We start from the raw sequence: 13,892 nt of genomic DNA, 5'->3' as shown, positions 1-13,892 counted from the left end.
TAGTCGAACCTCTGATTGAAGAGGAACAATGCGGATTCCGTCCTGGTCGTGGAACAACGGACCAACTCTTCACTCTCGCAAGGATCCTGGAGGGGGCCTGGGAGTACGCCCATCCGGTCTACATGTGTTTTGTGGATTTGGAGAAGGCGTATGACCGGGTCCCCCGGGTGATACTGTGGGAGGTGCTGCGGGAGTATGGGGTGAGGGGGTCACTTTTGAGGGCCATCCAATCCCTGTACGCCCAAAGCGAGAGTTGTGTCCGGATACTCGGCAGTAAGTCGGACTCGTTTCCAGTGAATGTTGGCCTCCGCCAGGGCTGCGCTTTATCACCAATCCTGTTCGTGATTTTCATGGATAGGATATCGAGGCGTAGTCGTGGAGGAGAGGGGTTGCAGTTCGGTGACTTGATGATCTCATCGCTGCTTTTTGCAGATGATGTGGTCCTTATGGCATCATCGGTCTGTGACCTTCAACAGTCACTGGATCGGTTCGCAGCCGAGTGTGAAGCGGTTGGGATGAGGATCAGCACCTCCAAATCTGAGGCCATGGCTCTCAGCAGGAAACCGGTGGATTGCCTACTCCGGGTAGGGAATGAGCCATTACCCCAAGTGAAGGAGTTCAAGTACCTCGGGGTCTTGTTTGCGAGTGAGGGGACAATGGAGCGAGAGATTGGCCGGAGAATCGGAGCAGCGGGGGCGGTATTACAGTCACTTAAAGAAAAGAGAGCTGAGCCAGAAGGCAAAGCTCTCAATCTACCGGTCGATCTTCGTTCCTACCCTCACCTATGGTCATGAAGGCTGGGTCATGACCGAAAGAACGAGATCACGGGTACAAGCGGCCGAAATGGGTTTTCTCAGACGGGTGGCTGGCGTCTCCCTTAGAGATAGGGTGAGAAGCTCAGCCATCCGTGAGAGACTCGGAGTAGAGCCGCTGCTCCTTTACGTTGAAAGGAGCCAGTTGAGGTGGTTCGGGCATCTAGTAAGGATGCCACCTGGGCGCCTCCCTAGGGAGGTGTTCCAGGCACGTCCAGCTGGGAGGAGACCCCGGGGAAGACCCAGGACTCGGTGGAGAGATTATATCTCCTCTCTGGCCTGGGAACGCCTCAGGATCCCCCAGTCGGAGCTGGAGGATGTGGCCCGGAGAAGGGAAGATTGGGGTTCCTTACTGGAGCTGCTGCCCCCGCGACCCGATCCCGGATAAGCGGTAGACGATGGATGGATGGATGATGAAAAACCGTTATTGTACCAGCCAATCCTAGTGTTCTGCTTGGTCTGAATAATGTTGTGAATCATATTCTTCAATGTAAAATGTATTACCAGTCTCTAAAATAGAATATAGAGTTAAATTCAGACCTCATGTTATGTGTACAATACACAATAGAATAACTTAACTTTTTTTCTGTGATCAAAATCAGCATCGAGCGTATCATCACCCCTCGCCTGGCCCTCACTGCAGCGGAGTACCTGGCCTACCAGTGTGAGAAGCACGTGCTGGTCATTCTGACTGACATGAGTTCCTACGCTGAGGCTCTCAGAGAGGTACGACTACCAACTCCTCTGTCTTAGACATATTGGTTACACTCTTCAAAATGTTCACTCGCACTATCTGCACCAAGCAGTAAAACAACAGATTTGACTTCTGATTATACTTATTATACGTAGTGTGGTTAATGTAGGCTCTGCTGAAACTAAAACTCTAAAACTCCTCGAACACTTTAAATCTAATAAGCTATTGAAGTTCTGGTAGTCTTAAAGTTATAACAGATTCAAAGGTAGTTCACTGGAGAAGAACAAAGTCAGATACAATAGAGTTTATTCTTACATGAGAGTAAGAACTCACCCGAGGTTACAGCCGGCTGTAAACACTAAATTCTAACGTTCTGTGCTCTCCTTTATATAATGTTGTCCAACCCTTTATGACGGTACTGAAGCTAAAAGGTCACTCACTTCCCATCGTCTTTTTCACCCGAGTCAGCATTTTACAATAAATCAAGGGACTGTTTTTCCCCTTCCCTCATGATCTAACACCTGAGTCATGACACCCCCGGGCATAAGGCTTGTCTAGCTAACATCGCTATATGCCAACGGTCTCATAAATCTGTCCTTTCTGGGTTAACTTGGGGGTCTTCGTTTCCTTTTTTTAAATAACAAACCTGAAACTATATGCTCAGAGCTTTTACTATGACCTTCAAACCTGCTGTGTGTACAACGTGCTCATAAACCAGATCGAGTATATTGAAAATCACACGTCATTGAATATTACATATTCTTATCATATATGTTAGATACAAAGTACTTGCGAGATCAACATTTACTACAACAGTACCAATTGTGTTCCAGTTGTTGGTAAGTAGACACAGCTGAAGATGTGCTTATTATGTGCCGTTAAAAACTGCACCTTCAATCGCCAACGCTCTATATTTGGGACAGTCCTTCCATTCCTTTGCACAAAACTGTTGCTCAGCAAAAATAGAAAATTCTATCAAATTCTATATTGAAACTAGTATGAATAATAATTGTATAGAAATTGGGCTATGGAATAACATATCAATTATGAACCATTAATTTGCTCTGAGACTGTTAACGAGGCTCACTTTAAGCCACCGCATACTGACACAACTACTCTCTTCATCCTCTTCCTCTTCAAACACGTCAGTGACGAGCCTATTTGACACACCAATAAGGGGTGAAAAGTTGGGACATCTTGTGTCAATTCAAGGCATTTACAGGAACACCCTGACATACTGTATCAAGGTCTGAGCTGTTAGGTCCTCTCACTGTATCAATAGTTTAGCTACTTAAAATCATTTTTCCAATTCTGAAAAAATAAACAAGTTTCTTTAAATATTTCTCAGTTACTTTTCAAAATCCACGTGAACCAATCTTCACATCAGCATTAATTAGATGTATCGCGCAGCACTTACTTAAAAATAAAATCCTTTTAAAGCTGGTTCCGATGTTACTCCAGTTATTTTTGTTCTTCCAAAACAGTGGTGAACAACAGTAGGAGCAAAAGCCAGGAGTTCAGTTTTCATTCAAACACAATTATGACTGGTGTGTTAACTGCATTCCAATGGAGCTGGGTGCAGTGCTCACGCCACATAAATGGCACCGCTACATTACATCACTTCCAGCAGACTTCACCAAGAACAATGGGAGCAAAAAAGCATTTAACAGAATATTCTCTAGTCTAGCTCAACTAAAAACATCGAATCCACCAACACGTCTGTTTGAAACTGGTACTGACAACGTTATCTTTACTTCCGCCGTCTCTCCTCTGCTCCACTCCATTAATCCGGTAAAACACGAAAGCAGAGGATATTAATGATTCTCCAAAGACCAAATGTCCAGTTTATTGAGTATTCTCTTCAGGAGAGTAAATACTGAATCCTCTGTCGACTGCAGCTGAAGCACCATGTCAACATAACACACCAATGTAAATTCTCTGCAGCATTAGCACAAAGGTAATAGACTAAAGTCATGAAAGGGAGGATAATGTGTCCTTCATTCATAGCTTAACTTCATTATTGTCTGCTTGGCTTCTAAAGGAATTGCCCCCTGCCAATGTCCTCCTCTCTGCTTGTGGCGAGGAGTCAGGCCCCCTCCTCTCACTCTTTTGTGTCTGTGTAGTAATCCTTTTATGTTGTACAGTTTGCTGTCTCGATGTGCTAGCAGCACAATGCAGGTTTTTAAATGGTGCACGTGCATATGGGTTTTCCCTTCTTGCATTTGCTGTCCATAACCTTGGCAGATGTACGCTGCACCAATATATTCAGCTAAGACTACGGCAACTCGATGGGTATTTCAGCACCACTACAAAGAGCCAGGAGGACATTAACATTTAACTTCTGTTTCCATTCACGCATGCTAAGGTTGAGTTTTACATTGAATATACAGTTCACAAGTGCTAGCCTGCTCATCAACCTTTTGAATCCAAGGATGAATGGGACACATTTTCTTTCCCTGTTGCTTTTAATTCATTTGACTTTGGGAACAAGGACTTGCGGTCATTTTTGTAAAAGGTCTGAAGACAGAAGTCAACATTTTCCAACCAGCTGTTTCCTCTTGTGAAAGATACTGAAGGAGTTAGCATCACTTGACTCTGTAACAATAAATGCTTTTTAGTTGATTTTTTTTATTCAGTAAGATTAAGTCTGAATAAAGATATTTTCTTACATGAAACCGGTCCGTGCCGCAAAAAAGGTTGGAGACCGCTGCTCTAAATAAAAAACAACTGGGGGAAATGTGAAAGGTGTTCCTTCTAGCCTGAGCCTGCTGGATTTGTAGTCAGACAGTAGTTTGCTAACGTGTTTTCCACAGTAATTGTATAACGTGATCATTGCCTCCCTTATATTCCAGCTCGTTCTGCTGCTTCCAAGTTACAAAATAATGCAGCTTTAAAACGTTCTCAAACTTGATGATAATAAAATGTGAATGCATGCTAACAACCTTGTTCCCTTAGTTTATGCTTCTTACAGCTCTCCCTCACCTCCCACTCCTCACCTTTAGGTCTCTGCTGCCCGAGAGGAAGTGCCCGGCCGTCGAGGCTTTCCTGGCTACATGTACACCGATCTGGCCACCATCTACGAACGTGCCGGCCGAGTGGAGGGCAGAAATGGCTCCATCACCCAGATCCCTATTCTAACCATGCCCAATGATGGTGAGAGCAGCAGCAATTGAAGAAGTGCTATAAGTTGGACCAAAATTACATCCTCACAACTGTCAGCCTTGTAGGAGACGTGTACTGTAAATTCATTCTGAACATATGTCTTACATGAATTCAAAGCGGTGTTAATATATTTGTTTCTGCTTGTACACCTGTTGGATATCATTGTGGTCGTGTCGGTTATATTTTCTGTTCATAAATGCTGTCTCCTAAATCTATTGGCAAGTCCATGTTTGAATTACTGGAGTAGGCATCTCAAATGGACTGAGGAGACATTTTTGATGCCTGCAGTTACCATGGCAACATATGAAGAGCCTACTCCTATCTAGTTGAACAGGAGTCCCCCATTACAGCATCAGGGAGGTGATTGTGTCAGCTTTTACTAAACACTGCTGGTGTTCCCAAGAGCTCTCGGGCTCTTGATTTAGAGTAAAGGTCTTTAAAATGGGAAGCTAACAAAAATGTCTATTTCTGTCCTATGTGTGATTCCCATTATTTTAATGCCAGCAGTTCAGAGTGATTTGAATTGTCTTAATTTTAGATGTTCTTCACTGTAACTGTAAACTCAACTGAGGCCATTGTATGTAGTGTTGACATTGATGTACTGCAGTATGTAACGCATACACAATTATTTCTATGTGTTGTGATTTAAATACATTTGTGTGTCTCTAATAGACATCACCCATCCAATTCCTGATCTGACTGGCTACATCACAGAGGGCCAGGTCTACGTTGAGAGACAGCTGCACAACAGACAGGTATTCATCAGTTATTTTTAAAGTCATTTTTTTCCAAAACAACATTCATCCGACTTGGGGCTAAGAACTGGTACTTTAGGTAATCTTAGGTTAGATGGTTCATCTGTCCACATATTTGTGAAAAAGTAAATATGTCCCTATATAGCCCCTCCACACTGCCATTATATTGTTTGTCTTGGTAACTGTAGTTGCAATATAACTGTCTTTTTGCATTAACAGTACATGTAATCAGACAACCTCGTAATTGTCTTTCAGATCTACCCACCCATCAATGTGCTGCCCTCGCTTTCCCGTCTGATGAAGTCAGCCATTGGCGAGGGGATGACCAGGAAGGACCATGCTGACGTTTCAAACCAGCTGGTAACAAATCTTTCGTATTGTAACTAAATAATGCATCCTGTAACCGGGACATAAGGTTTTTCTCTTTGAACAAAAGTCAGATTTATAACTAAAAGTCAAATATAATCCATATAGAGAGGGAAGTGACGCTTGATGAGAAATCTGTTTTAACCATCTTATGAAGTGTCATCATTATAATATGAATGTCTGTCCTTGTCTCCAGTATGCCTGTTATGCCATTGGTAAGGACGTCCAGGCTATGAAGGCTGTGGTGGGAGAAGAAGCCCTCACCTCTGATGATCTGCTCTACCTTGAATTCCTACAGAAGTTTGAGAAGAACTTCATTGCTCAAGGTAAGAAGATGCTAAAGGAACCATTCACACATTTTCAAACTAATTTCCATATATTACACAGACGTATTATGTTTACATCATAATCATACATCATAATAGCGAGGGGCCAAGCAGTAGCTGGCAACTGCTGCCTCTTCACAAAGGCAGCCATTACTCACTTGTATTAGCCGATTAATCAATTGACAGATTGATTATCTATTTATATTATTGAAATTGTGAACCATTTCTATAGTTGAAGTCCTGTGTGGGTGTGATTCAGTTTGAGATAAGGACTAAGTGTTGCAGCACTGTCTGTGTGCACCCACATCACTACATTGAAGAGAAAAATACAAAATAGGCACAGAGCAGGGCACCAAGGCCACAGTTGCCTGTGGGCATACATACAGAGGGGGCCCCCGGGAAATTCCTTCTCTGGTTTACTGAAAATGTGTTTGCACTACATTTCTGTCATTTTTCTCTCAAGTATTCAATATTATTAACGACTAATGTAGGATCCGATCGGTGTAGTGTAGCAATAGGACTGGAAATAGTTTAATGTATTAGCATGCTAGCATTTGCCAATTTTCGTAAACACAAAGTACCTGCAAAAAGTACAGTTTTAGTTGTATTTTGTCACAAACCAAAGTATTTCACATATTTATTGTACAATTTATTGTATTGTTCAAATTTTGACTGGATGATGGTGCCAGTTTAAAAATTACAGGATCACCAAAGTTATTAGAATTTATCCTGAGGGGAACGTGAATGTCGGAACCAAATGTCTCAAATAACCACAAATGCAACCTTCACGATGGCGCTAAATAAAAAGCCCTTGGATCACCAAAGCCAGTAAGATTCATCCTCTGGTGATCCTGAATGTATGTTCACTTTGGAGCACCTTCTATGAGATCAATTGAACTGTTTAATGTCCCTTTTTATGTATTTTGAAGCTTTCTTGCACTGTAATTAAGTCATTGATATTTAGAGCAACCTAGAGATTCCAGCCCTATTATACTGAGCATTACATTCAGTAGGTAAAGTACAGGGTCTGCAAAGTGTCTTTCCACCTAATGTTGACAATTATAGAGGAGTTCTTGCTCACCAGATGGTAACCTGACCATGACAAAAAAGGAAAATGAAATTTAAAATCTCAAACTATGTCCTCGATCAGGGATTGTTGACGTCATGTCACAAACAATTTGAGAGCTTGCTATGGTCACAATAAAAGCTCTTGCTATGTTGCCCTTGAAAAGCAAGCTGAATTGACTGTCTTGTGATTTCTCAGTGTTTGACAAATAGCAGAACAACTACAGTGTGATGACTTGTACATCATATGTTTCTATTTTTGATGATTCCCCAAATATCGACAAAAGAAAACCAAATGGTTACTCTCATCAGACAGTATTCTAACCAATAATGGGCGACTTGTACGCAGCCTCTTCTCAGGTGTTTGGGGAATTATGATGAACATTTTTGCTTTATGTGATGTACAGTAGAGACGTGCATTAGACAGCCCCAGTAGATATTGTGTTTGGATTCTAACCCGTAGTGTTGTAATCTTGTCTCCCTCAGGCCCGTACGACAACAGGACCGTGTATGAAACCCTGGACATCGGCTGGCAGCTGCTGCGAATCTTCCCCAAGGAGATGCTGAAAAGGATTCCTCAGAGCACCCTGGCTGAATTTTACCCCAGGGAGTCTGCTGCCCGTCACTGAGGCACACTAAGGAATGCCCTGGTTCTAGTCCCATTCATCTTTTTACCCACCATCTTCCTCTCCCTCTGTTCATTTCTTTCATCTTACCCTACAGCCCTACACCTCAGGGGGCTCGGAGACCAAAGTTGTCGAGCCTTCCCCCATCCCAAACCTCACCTCTTTCTCCACTGTTCTTATTACCCCCAGTTCATCTTCTACTGAATCAACTCACCCCCACTTCCCTACGCTGAATGAGAACCGGGTAATAATATTTCTGTAGATGTACTGTAGTGTATACGTGTCCAGAAGTTGTGTATGGAAAGTGTCTGTGGTTGTAATGTCCATCCCCTTGATTGTGAAAAAAAAAATAGTGAACATATCCTTAAAATTATAGATGAGTCTTTATTTATTGGGGTGTGTTATTACTGCATCCCCCTCTTCTTCTTTTTAATAAATGATATGTAATATCCATATCCCACTCAAAACAAGAGGTTTCCATCTGAAGAAAGATGTGTGTTTACATACGGGGGATGGGGGTATACATAAGTTAGGTGAAGCTCATACAGACTGCCAGAGATGTTGCTGTAAGCCTGCAAGCTTCAAAAACTGAACATTATAAATGTCATCATATTGGTATTTACCTGAGGGGGATTTTATAGTGGACTACTTAATTTCTCTATGCCCTATGTCAGTGGCTTCAAGTTGGCTAATACTTTTTCTTTTTTTTTGCTGAGGAGAGCATCCTTAGTAAACAGACAAACTTCAGTTCAGATGTTTACTGTATGTTGCCCGAGTACTTTGACTCTTTCTTCCCTCTTACTCCCTCTACCTACTCTGGAAGGAATATTGTGGATGTTTACAAATATTTTGTGTTTTGTTGTTTGATTTGTGTTGCAAAGACAAGTATATATGATTATATTAAACATTCCCATCTGTCTGCAGAAACTAATTCTTTGTTGTGCAACAATAATGGTTTTGTGAGGTAACGTGTCCATGAATAAATTAAATTATACGAGTATGCTGTCTAATCTATATATACACCTATCATTCAACACCTTCTTATCCATCAGTAAGAAGACTGATACCTTATTAACCAGCTAGTCATGACACAGGTCACACATGTAACCAAGCCCCATCTAAACAAATGTCAACAGTAATTATATAGGAATAGAATATATTTATAAATGCATAATTATTCAATCAAGCTTTAAATTAAAAGATTCACAAATGTTAGTTTTTTTATTCCCAACTCCACAACATTATCTGGTGTACCCTGTAATGTTGGAAGTGCAGTCTAAAATTACTATGCAATTAATTCTTTGTATATTTTTCTAAACTTAATTTAACATACTTTGCTAAATTAGTAAATTAATTATTCATTAAAAATCATGTCTTGGTTTCCAAAAAAATAGGTTGTTGGTGCCTTCAAGAGCTGCTATCTCTCTTTCACACCTTTTCAAGAGTAACTGAGTGAATGTTGAGTTTTTGGAACAACATGATAGAAGAAAGAACAGTATGAAGCTTTACATGTTAGTATGTTCCTTATTTATTTCCTTCAAAATAAAAGACAACCTTTCACTCTCACAAACAGGAGACACGCATACTAAACAACCTATTAGATTATTTACAATTTACTCATTCCTGTCTCCTTTTGTCTTTTGATGTAACATTTCTGTTTTTGTAAACCTACATTAGAAGCATGTTTAATAGTACAGTATATTGTTGCATATTAGTGGGAACAAAAGGATATGGTACAAGATATGGTTTCAAAACATGATCAAACTTAATAGCCTATTATTACTGCCCCTTGTACTAAAGTATGTATTACCATTTAATTGCTGGGGTACATTCTGATCATATTTTTACTTTTGGAAATATAATTTATTTTATCTTTATACAATTGTATAGAAGTGCCATATCAACATACTTTAGCGGAAACAATTACAAAACCTCTAACAGTGTTGCAAAATCGTCAGGGCTGAATGGTCGTAGATGTCTGTTTTTATTTTTACAGCACTGTATGCGCGGAGCTCGCGCGCGAGGGAATCTACCTTTGAGGTGTGTCGCGAGGAAGCACTTCCTGTTGAATTTAAGTCAAAGATTTTCTCGCTATGGCTGCAGAAGAGCTGGATAAAATGAATGCTATTACAAACTTGTCAAACCAAGGTAAGTGTGCTTAGAGTCGTCACATATTAATACATAGTATTACTGGTGCAGTCACTTGCTCTTTGTTTAGGAGCAATTCACGCTATATAGCCCACATATTAAACATATTGATTTGTTCAGCGTTATTTGGTAAAAGTACACAGCTCGTGGAGCACTTCGAACGAATGTTTGATAAATAGACGAAGCAGTATTTACGTCAGTAAAAGATACACCTGCTGTTTGGGGTCAGGTGCTTTTGGGATATAAACAAAACTGGTGGAGGACAATGGGAATATTTTTTTAATAATGTAGGCTAATGTATTTTTAACTTTTTGACTGAGACTCATACTTCCATCTCAAGGTTGATGTTCACCAATTTCCGATGAATTTGTTCTTAACAGACGCTCTTTCCCAACTTCAAGGGGTGTTTGTTTCTAAGTTCAAAGTCCATTCAGCCTACAGTAGGTGGACTTGGCTTTTACTCCTTCCGGGCCAGGACCAGGTTAAATTGTTAGTGGGCCCAAGGGCAAAAGTGAACTGCTCGTCCCCCTAAACCCCTCTTTCTTCTCCCATGCTATGTGAACGGCAACATTCCTGTGCTGGGATATTACATCAAATCAAATCAAATGTATTTATATAGCCCAATATCACAAATTATATATTTGTCTTAGTGTGCTTTACAGACTGTACAGGATATGACACCCTCTGTCCTTAGACCCTCGCATCGCACAAGGAAAAACTTCCTAAAAGAAACCCCAAGCCCAAGAGGAGATTCATTTTGTCTCTAATAATTATAATTTTATCGTTAAAGAAGCTCATGAAGTCGTCACTACTGAGAGATATAGGAACAGAAGGCTCTGTAGAGCTGTGGCTCTCTGTCAGCCAGGCTACAGTGCTGAAAAGAAACCTTGGGTTGTTCTTATTTTCTTCTATTAAGGAAGAGTAATAAGCTGCTCTGGCATTACGGAGAGCCTTCTTATACGTTTTAAGATGATCTAACCAGACTAAATGAGATTCTTCCAATTTTTGGCCTCTGGTTTGCTGTGTGGTCATTTTATTAAACACAAATGCATTTAATTTGTGCTTCACGGTGTTGCAGTGGCTAGAACCCGCCGGCAGGCCTGGGCCCTTCTGTTTGGAGTCAGCATGTTTTCCCCGTGTCAGTGTGGATTCTCTCCTCCGGCTTCCTCCCACAGTCCAAAAACATGTAGGTTAGATTAAACAGGTTCATTGGTAACTTGGATGTGGAAAAAGACCAGTATGTACAGTATGTATGTATTCAGCATTAACCGTAAACACCAATAAAATTAGTATATATGAAAAAGTAGCCATTATGCTTGTGTCAGCTGACAGTAGGGTAGCAACTACCAATTATTTTCATAATCATTTAATCTGATAAATATTTTCTCGATAAGTTGTTGAAATCTCTGTATGATATTTGTCTTAATCACTAAGACACCCGAAACACCCCATGCCACAATCAATAACAATATGTCAACCCTGTATGGATCAAGTATTTCCATCCTTTTCGTACATAAAGTAGCACGACCACAATGCAAGGTAACTCCTGCATTCAAAATTCTAAAATACTAAAGTACAATTAAGAGTTCACAGTATTTGAGTAAATGTTTGTCACTTTTGTAGCACATATTTAACACCTATTTGCAGTAATGCAGCTTGTTCTATGGTGAGAAGTTCACACAAAAAGTCATTAGGTTCCGTCTTGCACCTGGAACAATATATCATTAGGTTAGCTGTGAAGAAACTGTTCAGCAGCATTTTTGTGAAATATGTTGGTTAAATGTGTTGGGTTGGCAGGTTTCTGCACCAGCACAAACACTTTTTAACGAGGTAAAAAGGAGAGAAAGATTTCACAGTTTCTCCCTGTTTTCAGTTATGTCTGTATGTATCGATATGTATGTGTATCAATCTTCTCATCTGTCTCAGGGTTTGCTTTCTAATTCTATATCCCAAAATGTCAGACTGTTCCTTTACCCTGCCCTTGATTCAGAGCTTACCTCACTGCAAGAAAATAACATCCTGAGCCAGCGTCCTGTTCTGTAATTCCTGAATGTCTCAAGGAGCAAGTAGAGATTGCATTTGGTTACTGATTAGCACTCGTTTCATGGAGAAAATAACTTCACCTCTTTACAGAAATCTGTTCAAACTGCTTTGTACAGTAATGACAGTTTAACATCAGTGTTGTGTGTTTGTCTTCTTTTAGCAGTATGTGTTTGTGTTGGAGGGTCACAATTGCTAGAAAAAACCGCACTGTTACACTAGAACCCCTGTAATAGTAGAAAACAGGAAAAGCCTCCCTATATCTCTGTTAGTACAGTCTTATTTTGTATAACAAAAAACATCAATATTTTACTTCAAAGACACATGTATCTGTTATTTTTTCTAATCTTGGCAGTGACCAGCCAGATAATCTGTTATTACAAATGTATGATAGAAGTCAGTTTCCTTTACTATTGTAGTTACACTCAAGGCAAACATTCAGTCAACCAGACTTATTATATTCAACATCCCCTGCTATAATAGTCAGGTGACACAGGACACAAGCTGCAGGAGTCACTGAATGAGAAGTCATCACATGCTGGAGAAGTTCCCACGTGTTGACTTATTTTAAACAGGATGATGTGAGTGTTTCTGTTCTTCACTGACATTTGCTTTATTGTGAGTTACTGTTGAACATGGCTTTCTGGTATCCTCTATTCCCTTCAGCCCTGCAGGAGTATGAGGGCCTGCAAAGGAAGCATGAGACAGCAGCCATGGAGGTAAGTGTTAATATCAGTCAGGGTGTATGTCTGACAATATATTGACTTGATGCCTGGTTCTGTTTTGACCATCTCTGTTAGGATGAATGTCATGGTGCGGTAGCAGCAGTAACAGTAGTAGTAGAAGCAGCAGTATTACAGGATTACTTTAATACTTATGCTTTGATAATTATTTTTTTGGAAGGCCATGACAAACTAGTGTATCAGAGGTGGAGCAGTAACAAAGTCTCAAAAAAGTCAGATCTTAACACTGGTCCAAAAAGTAATCCTTAACTTCAAGTTATTGGTATCAGCTTTCAGAAACACATATTAGGTAACCCTAGTTAAGTGTTGAAAGGTTTTTAGCACTCCAAAAATGGAGTCAATCCAAACACTCCAAAATGTAAGAACAAGTAACCACAAGAAAGGAAATATAAAAAATCCTTTATTATAGTTGCTAAATGATTTAAAAGGCAACATGTCCACTGCAGGTCTTCTTCAGGGCTAAAGGGAAGCAATCACATGACCGAGATGAGCTAACACAGAAAAAGGTTTTATATACATCATACATGGAAAATAGGTACCCATATATACATTTTAATATATTTATTTAATATAATAAATTATTAGCTACTGGTTGGGACCCTATAGTACAGAGAAAAGAATAACGTATATATTTTACAGCAAAAATGTGTAGTCTGTATCCTCACTGAAACCAGGATACTTTAACACATCCAGGCCCTAAGCGTGGGGGAGGCCCATACTGATGTGAACACAAACATAACATATAAACAAAGTGATATAAGTAATTGTAACACTACTTTGGTTATATACTGCCTGTCCATGTGTGGAAGCTTTTACTTAGGCCACACAAAAAAAACGCCTCAGGGATCGCTGAGCTGAGCATAAATATGCCATTAAAATTAGGAATCATGATTAAGCCATGGCTAGACACTTAAATAAAGTCCACAATGCTAATGATTCCTTATTGCACATAGAGTGCATTAAACCTTTGGTCAGGAGGGAGACAGAATACAGAAACTTAACCAAAGAGAAGCTTTTTGTATCAATTAACTGGATGCTTAAAGTATCCTGGTCTTAATGACTATATAGGCTGTTTTCTGTAAAATGTATATTTTTTCTTTTTTCTGTACTATAGGCTTCCCAGTTTCTTTTCTCACAGCCCATATTTAAATGTAT

General features: G+C 40.1%; 1 protein-coding gene across 1 annotated transcript in view; it reads left to right on the top strand.

Annotated features, from left to right (window-relative positions):
• atp6v1ba (ATPase, H+ transporting, lysosomal, V1 subunit B, member a) overlaps positions 1 to 8,806 on the top strand; it is a 46,315-nt gene extending 37,509 nt beyond the window's left edge. The window contains exons 9-14 of the mRNA XM_029449472.1: positions 1,415 to 1,538; positions 4,509 to 4,659; positions 5,341 to 5,423; positions 5,679 to 5,783; positions 5,986 to 6,115; positions 7,667 to 8,806. Of these exons, the coding sequence (XP_029305332.1) occupies positions 1,415 to 1,538; positions 4,509 to 4,659; positions 5,341 to 5,423; positions 5,679 to 5,783; positions 5,986 to 6,115; positions 7,667 to 7,809 (736 nt within the window). The 3' untranslated portion in view covers positions 7,810 to 8,806. The remainder of the gene's footprint in view (positions 1 to 1,414; positions 1,539 to 4,508; positions 4,660 to 5,340; positions 5,424 to 5,678; positions 5,784 to 5,985; positions 6,116 to 7,666) is intronic.
• The last annotated feature ends 5,086 nt before the right edge of the window (positions 8,807 to 13,892 follow it).

Source organism: Cottoperca gobio, chromosome 15, assembly GCF_900634415.1.
Source record: "Cottoperca gobio chromosome 15, fCotGob3.1, whole genome shotgun sequence".
In the NCBI taxonomy this organism is placed as follows: domain Eukaryota; kingdom Metazoa; phylum Chordata; class Actinopteri; order Perciformes; family Bovichtidae; genus Cottoperca; species Cottoperca gobio.
Note: the sequence above shows the minus strand (reverse complement) of the source record. Positions and strands in the feature narration are given on the sequence as shown.